At 44.3% G+C, this 20,489-nt stretch overlaps 1 protein-coding gene across 5 annotated transcripts in view; it reads left to right on the top strand.

Annotated features, from left to right (window-relative positions):
* The window catches only part of ZNF76 (zinc finger protein 76), a 33,941-nt gene that overhangs the window by 515 nt on the left and 12,937 nt on the right, over window positions 1-20,489 (top strand). For all 5 annotated transcript variants that reach the window (XM_077754920.1, XM_077754919.1, XM_077754918.1 and 2 more), the window contains exon 2: window positions 18,945-19,113. In XM_077754920.1, coding sequence (XP_077611046.1) covers window positions 19,041-19,113 — 73 coding nt within the window. In that variant the 5' untranslated portion in view covers window positions 18,945-19,040. The remainder of the gene's footprint in view (window positions 1-18,944; window positions 19,114-20,489) is intronic.

The raw sequence follows: 20,489 nt of genomic DNA, 5'->3' as shown, positions 1-20,489 counted from the left end.
CAGCCGACAAGCCGGCGCGGAGCCCTCGGGGTCGCGGGCGCCTCCCGGCTCCCGCCTCAGGTGCACGAGTCCCTCCGCGGGACAGGTGGCGGCTCCCCATTGCTATAGCGACGACCCGGCTCCCCAGCCGCGCCCAGGCCCTGACCGGGGCGTCGTGACGTCATCACGCCCTCCCCGGGCGCTCGGCCTCGCGGGCCGTGCGTCACCCGGCCGGGGGGCGGGGCGGGGGTTTGAGGGGCACGGTTCCGAGCCCGACCGCCTGGGCTCCAGGGCCCGGGAACCTGGCTAAGTAGGACCGCAGCCGCGGCGACAGGGGGTGCGGGGTGGAGCGTGCCCTGTATTTTTTATACGGGTTCCGGGGCCCGGTAGAGGCGCGNCCCCGTCTCCCAACCCCACGCCCGCTTCCACCTCTGTGACCCTACACCCCACCCACTGACCCTAAAACCTTACCTCCGTTCTTACTCAGTGACTCTGCCAACCCAGGAATTTCCCCAGCACTGCCCGGGGACCCACCAACCGAGTGACTCCCTCAGTTCTCATCTAGTGACTCAAGACCCAAGACCCCCAGACCTCTCCTTTGGTGACCCCCCATCCTTCTCAGTGACCCCATTGGTCCGGTAACTCCCACGGTTCTACCATGTGTTCGCCCACAAATTTGGTGACTCTCCTCAAACCTTTCCTTGTAACTCTTGAGCCCTACTCCCAATAGTTTCCCACCCAGTCATCTTCTACATGACCTTTGATATCTAATAATCCCATCTTTGCCCTGTAACCTCATGGTCCTCATTCCATACTCCCCCTTCATCTTAAGATCACCCCCACCGACATCTCTCTCTGCACCCTCAGCCCCTCAGTGTCAATCAGCACATGACTTAGAAGTGCCCGAGCACCATGCCAGTGCCCAGGAAGATGTAGGCATGAATATGAAGTACTAGTAATGGTCGGAGGCATCAAAGAATTCTGGACTGAGTGTGTGTCCCAGACTCAAGTCCCAAATCTGCCACCTTTGTGTTCTGGAAACCTGGGAGAGGTCCCTTCCTCACTCGGCCTCAGCTTCTCATCTGTATTGTGATAAGGTTGGGTTAAGCGATCTCAGAGTTTCCTTCAACTGTGAAATTCTACAGTTCTCAGTCAAGATAATATTTGTTTGCAATCATTTTTGTACCCTCCCTAGAGGGTACCCTAGAAGTTTACTCTTGGAACCTCACCTCAGGTTCTTTTTGCTTCATGAGCCTTATTCCCTCACTCCCTTGACCCCCTACACTCCTAATAGTCCATACCCATTTCCCTTGCTCAGGCCCCATCAGTTAACATGTTTGTGAAGCCAAGGTCATTGATGTGGTAAGAGGCCTGACTCCTAGTCTGACCTGGTTCTTCAGCTGTAGCACCTCAGGCATATCATTTATTTAGCCTCTCAGAACCCTCAGCCTCAACCTCTGCTAAGGGAGGATAATAGTCTTGCCTGAGATGATGCATGCAAAGCACTTGGCACCAGGCCTAGCCCATGGGAGCCCTTAAATCTAAGTGGAGAAGCTCCTATGGGTCTTACTCTGTCCTGGGTGATAGGGATTCAACAGACAACGAAGATGGGGCCTATACCTCACATTACTTTTCTGCCACCAAGCTCTTGGAATCCCCATTCTCTTCTCTCTGCTGTGACCCCCTTCTTCTCTGGTTCTTTACTTTATGTCTCTTTAATTATGATTGGCCAAGCACCTACTGGGTGTCAAGCTTTGTATAAATTAAATTTACCTTTCAACAACCCCAAGAAGTTATTACTATATCCACCACCATTTCCCATTTCTCTTGGTTTGGTTTGGTTGTAAATAAAGAATCAGACAGATAAGTAGCAGAGCCAGTATTTGAGCCCACAGCCTTCAAAATCCACTAGCTTCATTGCCTTTCTTACCCCCAAACCTCCACAGTTTTCCAGGTCACCCTGAGCCTGTTGTTCCTTATTTTCTAATGATTCCTAAGCCCAACATCAGCTCATTCCATGACCTCTCCCCACCCCAAGGTTTCTATTATCCTTTGCTCGTGGCTTAATGACTTCCTCAACCCACTGTTCATGACTTTTCATCCCATGTGCCTGGAGTCCCCTACATCTTAATACCTCTTTTCATCTTTTGTCCAGATATCCTCTCACAGCCCTTACTGCATGAGCTCACTCACCCTAAGGGGTCTGCCACCTCACCTGCTCTCTCCCCCAAACCCTCTCATCCTGTTAGGTCCCTTGCCTCCGGGAATTCATATACTCTAAAACCCGCTGGCCCGGTAGTCCTATAATTTTCTATTTTCAGTCTCTTCTCAGTGTTCTAACTGCCTCCCTTCTGCCATCCTCAGCCACGGCCTGTGACTCAAAGGCTTCATCTAACTAGCCCTTTATCTAGTGAGTTCCTGTACCCAGTTTCAGTGAAATGAGCCCCTTCCATCTCAGCATGAACCTATCCATCCTCCCATTCTAAGGTCCCCCCTCTTCACGTTCTGTCCAGTATCCCCCTGAGATCCTGCCTCCCATATTCCCACATCCCACGGCATCCTCCTTATTGTTGTCAGTGATCTTTTCAAACCAGAATCTTCCCCTTTTTCCTCTCCCTGCGCCCCTGCCCCTTCTCACAGTGCCTTTTTCATCCTTCCTCTTCTTTTTCTCCCAGCCATCCTCACCTCCCCTCACCCATTTTGATAACATTCATTATAAAGCAAATGTCCCTCTCATCCCAACTCCTCCTTTTACACTCTTCTGTGCATCTAATTCCAGGGCCACATAAACGACCCTGCCACTCTCAGCTTTCCTTCCTTCACACACAGCACTGTGCAGCCAAACCTCTCTGGTCCCTTTGGTTTGTCCAAAGAACTACCTTCTTTGGGAACTACTGATCATAGATCACCACGATCACAGCCCTTTAGGTAGCAAGGAGAGAGCGCGAGCTTGGAAATCCTTCTGAATTGATCTAGCTTTGTCTGTACACACTCCCACTATCCTATTTGGTTTCTGAAGCTGCTGGGTGTATATGCCCTCAGGGTAGAATGCTTTGGGTGTTAGCTTCAGCCTGCATTGAATTAGCCCTATTGTTTCCCAAGCTCCCGGAGGACTTTTCAGTGCCCTCCCACCGGAAGACTGGATGGTGAATAGCAAAATGTGACATTAAAGATCCACATCCCAAAGTCTGTTCTGTGGGTCACCAAATTCCCAGGTCTCCTACAATATTCTTGTTGGCTATATAACAATAAATAACAGCAGAGGGCAAAACTAGAGTTAAGGAAAGGGTAAACCCTGGGGTCTACAAATGGATTTTTTTTTTTTTTTTTACAAATAGTTTATTGTCAAATTAGTTTCCACATAACACTCAGTGCTCATCCCCAAAGTGCCCTCCTCCATGCCCATCCCCCCCTCTCCCCCACATCCATCAGTCCTCAGTTTTTGTCAGCATTCAAGAGTCTCTCATGGTTTGCCACAAATGGATTTTTTTTAAGACTTATTTATTTTTGGGAGAGAGAAGGAGAGAGAATGCAAGTGGGGGAGGGGCAGAAAAAGAGGGAGTCAGAAGATCCAAAGCAGGCTCTGCACTGACAACAGAGACCTCAGTGCAGAGCTCTAACTCAGGACCCGTAAGATCGTGACCTAAGCCAAAGTCTGAGCCACCCAGGTGCTCCCAAATTGATTTTTAAAAAGAAGCTTTTGCCTTAGGCTTGTTTAATGTTTCTTAGGGCACAGAACGTATTCTTCTGCCATGGATCATAGTTATTTGTGTACTTCTCAACCTACTCCCTAGCCCCACTGATTTCCTTGAGAACGGAGGCTGAGTTTTCTTTATCTAATATCATCTTAATCTAGTGCCTGTATTATGAGGTAGTCAGTAATACTGACGGGATTGAATGAACTAGAAATTCTGCATCAGGTACAAACAAGTAAAAACAGTTTGCATCTATGTACATTTTGTAGCCACAACAATCCCCCACCCCAAATCCCTCCAGACGAATATTGGGCAAGTCCCTTGATTTAAACAGTTTGGAATTTAGACACTTCTTTTTTCAGTCATTGGTTGAGAAAGGGAATGGGTGTAAATACTTGTTTCACCGTATGTTTGGTAAGACTAGAGAGATTGGTTGCCACTGTTGATAGAATGCAATGGTTACAAGGCCAAGGTCTCTTATATACAGCCCAGTTTTCAAGAAAACAGCTAGGTGAAATATTTACTGGGGGTTACAAAGACAGTCGGGGCATAGGGGAAACCAGATTGGCAAAATGATGGTAATTGCTGAAGTTGTGGACTTGGGTTCATGGGATACGTTACACTATTCTTTCTAGTTTTGTATGTATTTGAAATCCATGATAAAAGTTAAAAAAAAAAAAAGCCAGATGGACAAGTGCAAATTTAGCACTGTTCCTTGGAAAACTCCTCAACGCAAATGTTACTGAGTCAGTACTATTATCTAGGTTAAGTAGTATATTTAGTCTAACCTATCCCTGACCTTCTGTTTGTAAGATAGCAGGGCGCTAAAAAAAACAAAAATTAGCACGCTGCAGAATTTTGTACCTGGTGGTCCAGGAATTGTAACCTGCTGGCAAACGGCACCTATTGCCCCGGACCTGAGAAGGTAAAGGGGGTGAGGGGAGATGAAGGGGAGACCAGAGCTCAACTAGGGTCTTCCTTTTTTGGCCTAAGGCCTTCAAATTACTGGGTGATCTTAAAGATAATGGATGTTCATTCATTCACTCACTCATTCATTATTCCACAAATGTTTGGTGCCTAGCTGCCTGAGGCCAGGTACTTTTCTAGTACCTGGAGATAGTGCAGTGAATAAAACAGACATACAATAAACAAATTGCAAGTAAAATTTATGTTGAGATAATTAAGCAGAGAAGGGAGAGAGTTCCTGGAGTCAGTGTGTGAAATTTTAAATAGAGTAGTTAAGGAAGTTCTCACTGAAAAGGTAACATTTGAGCAAAAAGCTATAGGAAGTTAAGAGGATGAGTCAAGCATATATCTGGGGGAAACGTGTTCCAGTCAGAGGGAACAGCAAGAGCAAAGGCCCCAGAGCGGGAGTATGCCTTGAATATTGTAAATTCAAGGAACATGAAGACGCCAGCCACCATGGCTGCAATAGTGTAAGAGAGGGGAAACAGCAGGAGAGATGTGGGGGTGGGAGTGGATTGGTAGCAGGTCACATTAAGATTGTGCATTGTGAGAGAGGAGCCATTGGAGGGTTCTAAACGGATAGTGATATGATCTGACATCCAGGATCATTCCAGCTGCTTTGTTAAGAATGACCTGTAGAAGGCAAGAGTGGAAGTAGGGAAACCGGTTAGGAGGCTACTGCAAGAGTCCAGGCAAGAGTAGTTGCTGACTTGGACCCAAAGTAAAGCAGTGGAAAAGTGAGAAGTGGTTGGATTCTCACTGTGGGGGGGAGAAGCCAACAGGATTTGTTGATGAATTAGATATGGCATGTAAAAGAAATGGAAGTTGAGGATGGCTCTCTCTTTTTTGGCCTGAGCAACTGAAGGATGGAGTTACCATTTACGGAAGTGGGAGAGTAGGAGGAGGGGCAGGTTGTGAGAAGGGATAGATAAGGAATTCACTTTTGAGTGTGTCGAGTTTCAGGTGCTTTTTGGGCATGGAGATGTTGCATAAGCTGCCGGATACATGTTGTTAGACGTGAGTAAATTTCTGCTCTCCTGAGAACTAAAAGAACACTGTTCCTGAGCAAGAGACAGGTCAGTGCAGTGGAAGAACACTGGCAGTTCAGGAGCGAGGCCTGGCTCTGCCACCTGCTAGCTGCGTGATCCTTTGGAACTTCTCCAGCAGCTCTGGCCTCCGTATCTTCATCTGCAGAATGCCTGCATTAGACAAGAAACAAGCCATCTTCTCAGCCCACGCCCATTGTGAGAGTCCACGAATTTGGTAGAGTAAACGAGATAACATATCTGTACATGCTCTAAGGAGCATTTTGAAAACTGCTGAGCCCTACGCCAGCTAGCAGTGTTGGTGGTGAGATTCCATCCTTCCTTCCTTCCACTAAAGGAAGTGCACATGCCAGGCACTCACTAAAGGCCCAGTGAGTGCCTGGCATGTGCTGGGCACAGAGGATACAGTGACAGAGAAGATGCAGCTATGCCCTCGTGAAATGGTAAAGACCAGCTTCCTGGTGCAGCTTCGCTGCTTAGTGCAGAGCAAACAGGCCAGACACCGGTGGTCTGGTGTGACATGAGCCAGAGAAAGCCTGTTCCTGACCTGGGTCTGGGAGAACAGTGAACATGGATGTCAGAGATGAAGCAAGATGATTTTCCAAGTGAGGCAAAGTGGTCATCGGAGCTGGGGCTGGGGCAGGGCTGGGGCAGGGCTGGGGCAGTGGGACTCCCTTCCTTCCCTCCTTCATTCTTTCACTCAATGTTTACTCCTCTGCGGGGATCTTGTCTTAAGGAGCTCATAGTTCTGGAGGAGAGGGTTTCAAATCTGGCCTCGGGAGTTTCAATTAGAATGAATTCCCAGTAAGTGGAGCTGATTTAGGATTCAGATTTGAGTGAAGAGCTCAGTTGTGGACACATTCTTTGTTAGGTGCTGATTACACCAAGTTACAAGCAGTAGAACAGAAAGTAGGAGTGTGTTATTTTCCTCCTAGAAGAGTCAAGTTTAAGGAAAACACATACTGTGGCAGAGTAATCCCTTCACTGCTGTGCCGTGTTTATCCATGTGTCATTTAGATGTCAGTGTTTATATTGTAAGGAGAGTCTCTGACCAGCTAAACAAGAGCACAAGATACAGCCCATCTTCACTGACAGATCACCCACAAAATGTGTTTAGAGTGGATATGTAATCATCATCTTTCATTTAACAGAATGGGGAAATTTTGTCCTGGTGAGTGGAAAAAACCCACTGAGATACAAATCCAAGTACGGCAGAAGCTATTGTCTTTAACCCGTGGCCAAAAATCTACTGACAAAACCTTGGATGCCTCTTGCCCTGGCAGCTCCCGGTCAAGGTAGAGAAATGTGTATCAACGTGAGGGTCTCACAGTTGTCTTTGCTCTGCTGGCAGAAGTACAGGGCCTGTTTAGGCTCTTCACAACTTCGAATCAAAAAATATCTGTGATGTCGGACGTGACATTCAGAACCTCATAGCACATTGGATTTTCACCAGCTGTAAGTCAGAGCACTTCTTCTAGTGCCTCTGGGTTAACATTTGCCCCGAGCTTGCCCTCAGTAAATGGCTTATCTCCAAGAAGTGCAGATAGAACTTGTTAGCTTGGTGCTGCTTCTCACTGTATTGCTCTTCACTTGTCAGGAGTCCTGCTGCTTTGGGGTAGTTGATAAAGCATGATAAAGTTGATAAAACTGGGTGGGGGCTCCTTGAGATCGTAGAACTGACCTAAGGCTTAGATGTGGAGGCCAGAGTTCTCTCTGAGAAAATCATCAACCTCTCAACCTAGAAAGTACTGTCTGAAGTCACAGAAGCAATGAGGGAGAAAGGCAGCCCCTGCCTAGCCACCATGTCAGCTAGACTGACCCTTGTAACCAGGCTGGGGATACAATGTGCTAGAGCCAACCTGTTCTCAGATCCTGTGTAGATTTGCTGTTGCCTCATGCTCAGCTTCCCGTTTCCATATGATCCATGATCTGTGAAGCTAAGTTTTCAGGTTTTTCAGGTTTGGTTTTGCTGCAAAGCTATGTAACATAGTCTGTGCTGTCAGTACTGGACTAGCCATGCCTTGTGAATGGAGAATCGTAGATAATACCGTAGCCAACGAAAGGAATGCAAAGCCTACATCCAGGGGTTTTTGTTGTTGTTTACTTATTTGTATTTGTTTATTTAACATATACTTACATTTGTATATTTAACACTCATGAGGCTTACTTTTTTTTTTTTAATGTTTTATTTATTTCTAGGAGAGAGAGAGAGACAGCGTGAGCAGGGGAGGGTCAGAGAGAGAGGGAGTCACAGACTGAAACAGGCTCCAGGCTCTGAGCTGGCAGTCAGCACAGAGCCCGACGCTAGGCTCGAACCCACAAACCGCGAGATCATGACCTAAGCAAAAGTCGGACACTTAACCGACTAAGCCACCCAGGCGCCCCGAGGCTTAGTTTTTTTTGATATGTAAGTCCAGGAAAAAGTCACCCTTCCGTTGCTGTTCCCTAGTCACTCAGTTATCCTTCCGCAGACAACCCTAGTTAGTAATTTCTGGATTGTCTTCCCACAGATTTTTGTATGCCAGTGGCAGCATACAGAAGGCACTGTTTTATACTTTGCCATTTTTTTTTTAATTTAATATGTCTTGAGGATCTTTGTTGGTTCGTGTGTAAGGACCTTTCTCATTTCTCTGTGTCTACATAGTACAGAAGTCCCATATGGATAGACATTTATGCTGCTTTTAATGTTTTTGTTATTACTGCATACGGGGATGCCATGACGAACCTTAGACCTGTGCCATTTTCCACACATGGTATGTCTACATACATACATGTCATGCATGACCCATCTGCTGGGGCAGATGGTAGGCCCATTTGTACTTTTGAATGATCCTGCCACATTGCCCAACACAGAGCTCGTACCCATATATACTCCACCCCCGTCCCCCAGCCTGTTTCCCCACAGCCTCATGCTCTGAGTGAAGAATGTACAGATTCCCCAGATATCACCATAGGGTACTGCATGCAGGCTCCACCAGGACCCTCTTTGCCACAAGACATGCAAAGCACAACACAGCCCAGTGTGAGGAATACTGCATTTAAAAACTATTAGACCTCTGGTGGTTAGAAGGAAGGAAAATCCTGAAGGAAGAAGCTCCCTACCTTAGTCCTTAGACTGCATGAATTAAAGGAGGAATAGATGTCTTTTTCTGCAGGACATTGGGAGGGATGAGTTGTAGCTATGATGGGCAGGCTGTGGGAAGAATAGCAGGAAACCCCAAGACAGAGGAGCTGGTAACCAGGTAAAGGTGTTTAGTGTCCACCGGAGAAGCACCTCTCTACTCCGTGCTACTATCTTTCCATTCCGGCAGCTTTTTTTTTTGTTTAAGGTTATACCCCATTCATTTCTTTTTGGCCTCTTTTGCTCTCTTCTCACTTGGAGTTAAGGTTTCTTTAGGTTGAAACTGGGTGAATGTTCAACCTATGTCTTGCTTCACTTAGTGTAAGTTTGTTGACTTTCCTCCATTAATCCAGATGGTCTTCATGGTTCTTGTCTAAAAGGCTTAAACACAAAAAAAAAAAAAAAAAAGGCTTAAACAAGCATCTTGTGCAAGTGATGCTGTTTTCTGTGTATTCTTTTTGTGGAGTAAATTGTGAAGATGAGGTTCTTAGATCTCAGATCCTGAACCTTTCCTGGTGGGCCTAAGTGTTGATGGTTTACATTATGGTTCACTCTTTGTGCTGTATATTCTATGGGTTTTGACAAATATACAATGTCAGATATTTGTCTACCATTACAGTATCCTACAGAATCATTTCACTGCCTTGTGCTCCATCTGTTCATCCCTCCTCTCTCCCCTTGCATCCCTGACAACCAGTGATACTTTTATTGTCTCTATTGTTTTACCTTTTCCAGAAGTTATATAGTTGGAAACATACTGTATGTAGTCTTTTCAGATTGGCTTCTTTCACTTAGCAAAATGCAGTTAAGTTTCCTCCATGTCTTTTCATGACTTAGTAGCTTCTTTCTTTTCTTTTCTTTTCTTTTTTTTTTTTTAAGAGAGAGCAAGTGAGCACAAGTGGGAGAGGGACAGAGAAAGAGGGAGGAAATCTTAAGCAGGCTCCAAGCCCAACACAGAGCCTGACGTGGGTCTCCATCTCACAACTGTGAGACCATGACCCGAGCCAAAACCAAGAGTTGGATGCTTAAGTGATTGAACTACCTAAGTGCCCCAGTTGTTCATTTCTTTTTATCGCTGAATGATATTCCATTGTCTGGATGTACCACAGTTTGTTTATTGAAGGACATCTTAGTTGCTTCCAGCTTTTGGCAATTATGAATAAAGCTGCTGTAAACATCCATGTGCTAGCTTTCTGTGGATGTTTTCAACTCATTTAGGAGTAGCAATGCTGGATCATTTGGTAAGAAGACTGTTTAATTTTATAAGAAACTGTCTTCCAGAGTACCATTTTACATCCCCACCAGCAATGAATAAAAGTTCCCGTCCCTCCACATCCTTGCCAGCATTTAGTGTTATTACTGTTTTGGATTCGGGCTATTCTGATAGGTGTGTAGTGGTATCTCACTGTCTGTTGGATATTAATACTTCTACTTTGTTTTATGGTAAGGGAGTAAATATATACAACCATGATTATTCTTTCTTGTATTTAATTACTAATGACAATGAACCTTTTTTGTATTATTTATTCACTTTTAGTGTTTTTGCTTGTGTGAATTCATGTTATAGTCCAATTTGTCCAGTGGGAATTTGATACTATGCTTGGAGGTTTATATGTGTCTGCATGTGTTTCTTTTCACCCAATTTTTGTGTATTTTGGTAAAATACATATAATATAAAATTTACCATCTTAATCATTGTTTAGTGTGTATTTAAGTTGCAGGTGTTTTTATATCACGTCTTACGTTTTCTTTCTTCAATATTTTCTCCTAATGTTGATTTTTTTTAACCTAACTTTTCTTTTACCTTGATTTTCTTTTGATTCAGAAGCTAAATGTACCTTCTCTTTCTAGTTGAGATTTGGGTATTGTTCCATTTTGATGAACTGATGGAATAAATTTAACCTTTTTGTCCCAGGGTGATGTTTTTTAAATAACATTATGTACCTAAATAACTATGATGATCCAGTTCCTCCTGATGGCTAATGGCATGTTTTGTTTTCAAATAGCCCTTCTCAAGCCAACAGTGACCCCAGGCTGCATTCCAGAAACAAGTCAGATGTAACTTGATAATATCTATTAATTTGCATATTGGTATAAAGCACACCCTTAGTATACCCTCTCCAAAATGATTTTATTCTGGACTTTTTTTTCTAATGTTTTATTTATTTCTGAGAGAGAGAGAGACAACGTAAGCAGGGGAGGGTCAGAGAGAAAGGGAGACACAGAGTCTGAAACAGGCTCCAGGCTCTGAGATACCTGTCAGTACAGAGCCCGATGCAGGGCTCGAACCCACGAACTGTGAGATCGTGACCTGAGCCGAAGTCAGTGGCTTAACCACTGAGCCACCCAGGTGCCCCTCTGGACTCTTTTTTTCAGTGGAATAAAATTGGATTTGAAACAGCCACAATTCTGTGTTGGGTGTTTGCAAGCTAAAGTGTTAAAATTCTCCTTAAGCTTATAACTGAAAATTGGGTTTTTAAGTTACCTGTTTTAGTTTAAATGAATTCTGATCTGCAGTAAAGGGGTCTGCATTTTCATTGCCCTTTTAGAATTAAAAAGAATCTACTTTGCTTTATTAGTCTTTTCTGTGACTAATGCCAATCTATAAAATTGTAGTAGCTAAATAGGAACCATCCTAAAAAATGATTTGGGCTTTTAAAGTCAGTGTGCCATTTGCAAAGAGATGTTTAGCTGATGTTTTAAATGTGTGCAAGTTTCTGTTATTAATTTCCTGTTTTCTCTTTAGTCTTTGGAAACCCACAGAACCAAGCCTGTTTCACCAAGGCTTTTGTGTGTGCACTGAAGTCTTTTTCTATAATAACAAATACTGAATCATTTTACTACAGCTTTTCCAAATCTGGTTCTAATTTGTTTGCCACTTGACTTGCTGAGCCTCTGTCTCTCCCAACCTAGTGCCACTTTTTCCTCTGAGAACTTTTCTTTATTTCCAAATGCGGAATTTTCTGAGTGAATATTAAGTCTTTTCTTCCCCCCAAAGTTGAACATTGTTCTCTTTCCAAGTAAATATTTTGGTGTTTTTCTTTTTCTTGGCTCTAAATACAGTTGCCCTCTGGGCTGGCTGGAGCAGAGTACAGAAAGCCTTATTTCAGATGTCTGAGGAGTTTGGGTTGGCAGAAAATGATGGAATAGTGAACAGGTGCCTGTAGTCAAGGCGAAGCCTAGCTTGCGTGTGGATCAGATTAGATCTGAACCGTGCCAAAGTGGAGAAACACAAATATGTGGCTACTGTTTAGTTTCCTGTCTTTCATAACCCTTATTTTTCTACTTTGAGTAGATAATTAAAGCACATCTTTTTTCATAGAAAGACCTAAAGATCCAAACGCTTTTCCAAATGTTATCTATTCCAGATAAATTATAATTTATGCTTTTACATTAGGAAACATTTATGTACTATGAAGCCATAGGGCTATTTCCTACATCAGAGCCAACAATAGGTTAAGTTCTTTTTTTTTTTTAATGTTTTATTTATTTTTGAGAGAGCACAAGCACCAGGGAGGGGCAGAGAGAGGGCAACAGAGGATCTGAAGCGGGCTCTGCACTGACAGTAGCAAGCCCAACGTGGAGCTGATAGCAGCAAGAACCAATGTGGAGCTTGAACTCACAAACTGTGAGATCATGACCTGAGCTGAAGTCGGACACTCAACCGACTGAGCCACCCAGGTGCCCCATGTTTATTTTAAAATTCAAAAAACAAGCTGGCTGCAAGTTCTGGGAGAGTCCAAAGTACTTCCTTTTCTTTTCTTTAAAAAAAATTTTTTTAAGTTTATTTATTTATTTTGAGAGAGAGAAGTGGGGAGGGGCAAAAGAGATGGAGAGAGAATCCCAAGTGGGCTCTGCACCGTCAGCACAGAGCCCAATGTCAGGCTCGAACTCACAAACCATGAGATCATGATCTGAGCCAAAACCAAGAGTCAGGCACATAACCAAATGAGCCACCCAGGCACCTCAGGAGTACTTCCTTTTCATCCCTACTCTATCATGGCTCTTATCCCCCCGCCCAACCCCCAGTCTGTCTCTCCCTAATACCCAGCATAGGTCACTGGGGAGCTGGCAAGCCTTATACCCTACAAGGAGAAAACAGAGCAGCTGCCCCTGCTCCCCCGCCATCCTTTCTCCAAAGGCCACAGGAGTTATGAATCTGAAATGTCAGGTGCAGGCAGGAAATGCCCAGTCACAGCCATCCTGAGACAGTGACAAGCCTTTCTTTGGTTCTGCCAGTATCACTGTTGTTAGTTTAGTACTGGCACAGAAGGATTCAGAGTAGAGCATCGTTTCACAAAGGCAAGGGGAAAAAATGGCAGATGCTTGTACATGCCTGGCAGCCACAAAGCACCTTCTCATCATCCGCCATCAGGCTCTGTTGGAAGGCAGCATCAGAGATCAGAAAAAGTTAAAGAGCAAGAGTGGGCTGTTTTAAAGGTTTATATTATGGGCTTAAGGAGGAAAATTGAATATTTAGCCTGCACATGAGAACACGTAAAGGAGTGGAGATTTGTTTTCTTTGAGTACAAGAAGCGTTATTTTGGGAAACGTGGCTACCAGCTATTCCCTTTTTCCATTGTGGTCAGGTCCAGGAGGACTGGGCTAGTTATAGTTGGTGAGATGAAAGTTAAACAATCAATAGTCAAGTGTTTTGAGTGTTGACATTGTGTCACACTAGATTAGCAGAAGGAAGAAATGCACCAGATATTGAGAGGTATGGATTCTGGGGCCGGCCAGTCTGGCTTTGAATCCTGGCTTCCGCACTTACTAGCTGTGGGACCTTGGAATAAATTCCTTCTAAGCCTCAGTCACCGCATCCATAAAATGGGGATAATGTACCTATTTCTGTATAAGGTTATTTTAAAGATTAAAATAGTTAATATAGGAGCACCTGGGTAGCTCAGTCCAGTTAAGCACCTGACTCCTTATTTCAGCTCAGGTTATGATCTTGTGGTTTATGAGTTCAAATCCCACATCGGGCTCTGTGCTGTAAGCTCAGAGCCTGCTTGGGATTCTCTCTTTCTTCTTCTCTGGGCCCTTCCCCTGCTTGTGTGCCCTCGCATTCCCTCCCTCCCTCTCAAAAAACAAAAATTGAGATTAGAAGCCATTTCTGCAGACTTATAGTCCAGAACTTTTTCTTTTTAAAAAAATTTTTTTTAATGTTTTATTTATTAGAGAGAGAGGCAGTGTGAGCAGGGGAGGGTCAGAGAGAGAGGGAGACACAGAATGTGAAACAGGCTCCAGGCTCTGAGCTGGCTGTCGGCACAGAGCCCTACACAGGGCTCAAACCCACGAACCGTGAGATCATGACCTGAGCTGAGGTCGGATGTTTAACCAACTGAGCCACCCAGGTGCCCCACAGTCCAGAGCTTCTCCCACTATTTGGCTACATTTTTAGAAATACCCATTGCTTCAAAAGAATTTCCCTTTGGGTTTCTCTTCCATCCCCTCTGCACAGCCAGTTTTTCTAGGGTACTTCTTATGTGCCAGCACTGTGCTAAATGCTGATATCTGTGACCTTATTTAATCCCTATAGCAACCTGTGAAGAAGGTGCTGTTACTCCCATTTTTTTACAGGTAGCATCTGAAGCTCCTAGAGGTTCAGTTCCTTGCCCAAGGGTACACAGCTTCAAAGAGGCAGAACCTGGGTTAGAGCCCAGGCTAGGCTGTCTGACTCTAGAACCTGCATTCTTAATCATGCCACGATTTTCCTCAGAAAGTCAATAGAGTACAGATGTGCTAAATTAAACCACCTAGTGCAGCAGCAGCCACAGGAGCCAGCCGAAAAGATTTGAGGCCATTTTGTATTCCCTTCTCAACCTATAATCTGCTTCATTTTCAGACCTAGGTCTCGTGTGTCCTTTTTCTGACAGTGCTGTGAACAGAAACAGGGTACCAAAAGAATTTCTCTCCCTGCTTAAGACTCTGAAAGATGAGGGTCATGGAGCAGACCAAGAGAGGCCAGGACCAGAGCTTGCGATTATCAGGGCCCTGGGCAAGGTTGGGGTCACTGCCAGGATCCTAGTAGGCCAGATAAGATGGGTCAGATGTCAGAATTCCCGTCAAGACCAGTGGTGCTTTACCTTTAATTCCTCTAAGACTCTCATGACAATCTTAACTACCCCCCCCCCTTTTTTTTTTTTCTCAGAAAAATGGACAAGCTCACATACAAAAAGGGTTTTCAGGTGGCCTGACCTAAAAGCGTCCGGCTACAAATCTCTGTCTTAGGCTACAGAGTTGAGTATTTGGGAGCATACTCTGGAGCCAGATAGCCTGGGTTCAAAGTCCTCTTCTCCCAATTATTACCTGTGCAGCCTTGAGCTGAGTTACTTGGTATCTTAGGCTTCAATTCCCTCAACTATGACGTGAGGATAATAAAACTATTTAAATACAGGATCGTTGTGAGGATTAAATGAGTTACTAGATATAAAATGCCTAGTACACAGTCAGCTCTCCAGCACTATGTGCTATCACTGCTGGTAGCACCTTGGCCCATTCAGTAAATGTTTATGGATAGTGGGGACACCAAGTCTAAAGGAAAACATCCCAACCAGTGTGTCACAAGTGGGCTATAGTCATGTAAAGATATTGACCCGCTCAGCCCTGGAGCCACCAGAGCCCCAGCTGGTTGCTCCTGGCTTCAAGTAACAGCATCCGCCAAATACAAATATCCTTCTCTTTAGGTGCCCTGACGTGAAAACAGTTTGAGCAGCACCGATTGAGAAGATCAGTTGCCAGGTAGTGAGAACCAAGTAGGCAGTCCAAATCCCAAGTCCAGGGGATTCTGTGGATGGGTGACAATGAGAATCTTCACTGCAAACCCTAGAACAAGGCTGTACAAGTCTGGGCTCTGGCTCAAGTAGGCTGTATGCCAGTAAGAGGAAGTCCTGCCAGCAGGACACTCCAACACATCCCTCCCTGCACACAAGGACCCCGTGAATCACTCCACAAGGATTTGTGGAGAGCCCACAGTGAACCAGAAACCAGCCTGGGGCCCACAGTCTTGTGTGGGCAAGCAATGTTAAAGAGGTAGTGATGAGTACCAAAGTAGGCGACTCTATTGGTATGAGTACCAGGAAGAGGCAGCACCCAAGGTTCCAGGGATTTATCATGGCTGGGAGCTGTGCCTACAAGGTGGAGTCCAAGGACCACAGCAGGCTACTCAAGAGCTTGATCAGGGAAGTAGTGCATGTAGACTTGTACTTTTTTTTTTTTAAGCTTATTTATTTTGAGAGAGGGAGAGAATTCTAAGTAGACTCAGCACTGTCAGCACAGAGGCTGAGGTGGGGCTCGAACTCAAAAACTGTGAGATCATGACCTGAGCTGAAATCAAGAGTAGGATGCTTAATGGACTGAGTCACCCAGGCACCCCTATACTTTTTTTTAAGGGCACTCTGATATAGTATTACAAAATGAATAGGAAATAGGCAAGAGTTCATTTGAGGACATACATTAGGAGGCTCTTCCAGTGATCAAGATGTGAGCGGTGATACCTGAAATAGGTACATATACTTAAGTTTTGTAAAATTGTTTTTAATTGAGATATAATTGACATAAAACATTAAATTTAAATTTAGGTTGTAAATAATGACTTAATATTTGTATATAGTGTGAAATTATCACCAGAGTTTAGTTAATATCCTTCACCGTACATAATTGCAGACTTTTTTTCTTGTGTTGAGAACTTAAGATTTATTCTGTTTAACTGTCAAATATGCAATACAATATTATCATTAACTATAGTCAACCATACTGTACATTACATCCCCATTGATTTACTTATTTTATAACTGGAAGTATGTACCTTTTGACTCTCTTTATCCATTTTGCCTACCCCCACCCTTGCCTCTGGCAACCACCAGTCTGTTCACTGTATCTTCTTTGGGTGTTTTGGGTTTGTTTGTTTTATTCCACTTCCTGAGTTAGTTCATATGGTATTTGTCTTTGACTTACTTCACTTAGCATAATACTGTCTAAGCCCATCCATGTTGTCACAGGTGTCAAGATTTCCTTTTTTATGGCTAAATAATATCCCATTTTATTTTATTGAAAAGTGTTTTAAATGTTTTATTATTTATTTTTTGAGAGAAACAGCATGAGCAGGGGAGAGCAGAGAGAGAGAGGGAGACACAGAATCCAAAGCCGGCTCCAGGCTCTGAGCTGTCAGCACAGAGCCCGACACAGGGCTCGAACCCACAAACCATGAGATCATGACCTGAGCTGAAGTCGGTTGCTTAACCAACTCAGCCACCCAGGCGCCCCAGTAATATCCCATTTTATATATGCTCCACATTTTTTTTTTTTATCCATTCATCCACCCATGGACACTTAAGAATTTTCCATGTCTTGGCTATTGAAAATAGTGCTGAATGGTTTTTGTTTCAAGTTAGTGTTTTTATTTTCTTTGGATAAATAATCCAGAAGTAGAATTGCTGGATCACGGGGCGCCTGGGTGGCTTAGTCGGTTGGGCGTCCGACTTTCGCTCAGGTCATGATCTCGCGGTTCGTGGGTTCGAGCCCCGCGTCGGGCTCTGTGCTGACTGCCAGCTCGGAGCCTGGAGCCTGTTTCGGAGTCTGTGTCTCCCTCTCTCTCTGACCCTCCCCTGCTCACGCTGTCTCTCTCTCTCTCCTAGAAATAAATAAAATATTTAAAAAATTCTTTAAAAAAAAAAAAAAAGAATTGCTGGATCACATGGTAGTTTTATTTTTAATTTTTTGAGGAACCTCCATACAGTTTTCCAATTTACACCAATTCCCACTCCCGCCAACAGTGCACAAGGGCTCTACAAGGATGTTTTCTCCACATCCTTCCCAGCACTTTTTATTTTGAGTCTTTTTGATAATAGCCATTCTAACAGGAATGAAGTGAGATCTCATTGTGGCTTTAATTTGCATTTCTCTGGTGATTAGGGATGTTGAGCATCTTTTCATGGACTTGTTGGCCATCTGGATGTGTTCTTTGGAAAAATGCCTATTCAGGTCTTCTGCCCTTTCTTAATCAGATTGTTTGGTTTCTTGGTGTTGACTTATGTAAGTTCTTTATTTTGGATATTAACCCCTTATCAGATAATATGATTTGCAAATATTTTCTCCCATTTGGAAGGTTCCCTTTTCATTTTGTTGATCGTTTCCTCTGCTGTGCAGACACTTTTTAGTTTGATACAGTCCCACTTGTTTGTTTTTGCTTTTGTTGCCTTTGCTTTGGGCATCAGACCAAAAAATTAGAACCAAGACCATGTCATGGAGCTTATCATCTGTGTTTTCTTCTAGGAGTTTTATGGTTTCAGGTCTTACATTCAAGTCTTTAATCTATTTTGAGTTAATTTTTGTATATGGTGTCAGATAGTGGTGTGTCGAGACTTTTGAGGGAAAGGGAAGACTGACTCAAGGCTGACCCCACTGATTTTGGGTGGCTGGAGATGGCAGTCCAGGGATAGGTGATCCTCGGAGATGGCAGTCCAGGGATAGGTGATCCTCGAAGGGGAACAGTTCTGGGGAGCCCACTGTGAGTTCTGTTGGGGACTTGTTCCATTAGTGGTGCCTGTGAGATATTCACTGGCAATGGCTAACAAGGCCAGTGGATGCATAGATCTGAGCATGGGAGAGATGTCAGAATATGTAGAGAGAATCAGTAGCCATGGGGTTGGCTACCTGCCTTCAACGGGCCTTCCTCCTAAGGAGAGTGAGTTTAAAGGTGGGTTTTGATTGGGTCCAGGTGGCTCAGTCAGTTAGGTGTCTGACTTTGGCTTAGGTCATGATCTCACAGTTAATTAGTTCAACCAGCCCCACGTTGGGCTCTGCACTGCTGGTGCAGAGCCTACCTGGGATTCTTGCTCTCTCCCCTCTCTCTGCCGCAACCCCACTCACACTTTCCCTCTCTCAAAATAAGTAAACGTCAAAAAAAAAAAAAAAGTGGGTTTTACAACCAGTTTGGTGTGCTTCTGTTGTGTGCCCAACTTTAAGAATTCTTAAATAGGAATATTTTGAACCTTCTTCATAAAAAAACAACACGGTTGTATACTTGGAAGAATTCACCTCTTTTTCTTCTTGGCTGGCCTTATCCCCCCTTTCCTTGTAGATCCTTGTAGCAGGAGGAAGGTATACAACTCATAATGTGACACTCCATTTTCTCAGATTTGTGACCCAGAAGGAAATCTCTGACCTCAGCTCTGGCTCTTGGTGCTGGCCAGAAGCCAACTTCATGTCTGAGTATACGAGTAGTAGTTTGCCATGGAGAGCTTGGGGCTGCAGACGGTGACCCTCAGTGATGGGACGACAGCCTACGTCCAGCAAGCTGTCAAAGGTGAGTATTTCCAGGTACCTCAGAGTCCTGCCCTGTCCCCCAGCTGCTGGAGAGGAGCATCCCCTTCTAAGAGTCTTACCCCCACTCTGTCCTCCCACCTGCATGCCACAACTACTCTACATGAGAGTTTCTTGAGGTGATTGACAAAAAGGAAACTCTTTAAAATAAAGTGCCATCCAGGCAGGCCAGCCTAGGAAATGAGACTAGCCCAGCTGCAGGAACCAGACCTCTGGAAGGCAGAATCCCTTACATGTGGAGAGTGGTTCATAAATACTTCTGGAAATGGATGAACACAGGGCTGGTTAGGACTTCCTGCTCTTCACATAATTTCCTGTCCAGTTTCTCAGTGCTTTCTAGAAGCAGTTTATTTTATTGCAAGCAAGGTTAGACACAGGGGGACACCCAGTCATAGATCTCATGCCTCAGGCCCCTCTCAGGTTGCCAGGAATAAAAATACAGAGTATACCGTTGAATTTGAATTGCAGATAAACAGGGGTGCCTGGGTAGCTCAGTCGTTGAGTGTCTGACTTTGGATCAGGTCATTATCTCGTGGGTCACTGAGTTTGAGCACCATGTGGGGCTCTGTGCTGACAGCTCAGAGCCTGGCGCCTGCATCAGATTATGTCTCCCACTCTCTCTGCTCCTCCTCAACTCGCACTCTTTCTCTCCCTCTCTCAAAAATAAATAAAAACATTAAAAAAATAAAATAAAAAATTTGAATTGCAGATAAACTATGAATAATTTGGTAGTACAAGTATGTCCCAAATACTACATGGGATAGATATGTATAAACATGGGACAGAATACTAAAAATAGTAAAATAGGGGCGCCTGGGTGGCTCAGTTGGTTAAGCATCCAACTTCAGCTCAGGCCATGATCTCATGGTTAAGGAGTTCAAGCCCCATATCAGGCTCTATGCTATCAGTGCAGAGCCCACTTTGGATCCTCTGTCCCCCTCCCCTGTTTGTGTGTGTACTCTCTCTCTCTCAAAAATAAATAAATATTTAAAAATAGTAAAATAACACTAAGTACTAAAAAAAGACTTTATTGTTTATCTGAAATTCAGATTCACCTGAAATTTAATTCTCAAGGAACTTAAAATTGAGGTGGACATGGAGTGAGAACTGACTGTCACTGAAGGGCAGGGCCCATGCACACGGTCATGACGGCCTCCTTTCCCACTGGCATTCTCGTGCCCACCAGATGGCCTGCCTGTCCTCCTTGGACAGCACTGGGCAAACATAGCCTCGTTCCTACCCTTTATTTTGCCTCTTCTAGACTTTGTGATTGGGGTGTCTGGGTGGCTCAATCGATTAAGTGTCAGACCCTTGACCTCAACTCAGGTCATGATCTCCTGGTTTGTGAGTTCGAGCCTG

The sequence above is a fragment of the Crocuta crocuta genome, unplaced genomic scaffold (assembly GCF_008692635.1).
Source record: "Crocuta crocuta isolate KB4526 unplaced genomic scaffold, BGI_CrCroc_1.0 scaffold132, whole genome shotgun sequence".
NCBI lineage: Eukaryota > Metazoa > Chordata > Mammalia > Carnivora > Hyaenidae > Crocuta > Crocuta crocuta.
The sequence above is the reverse complement of the archived record's forward strand: the minus strand, read 5'-3'. Positions and strand labels throughout refer to the sequence as shown.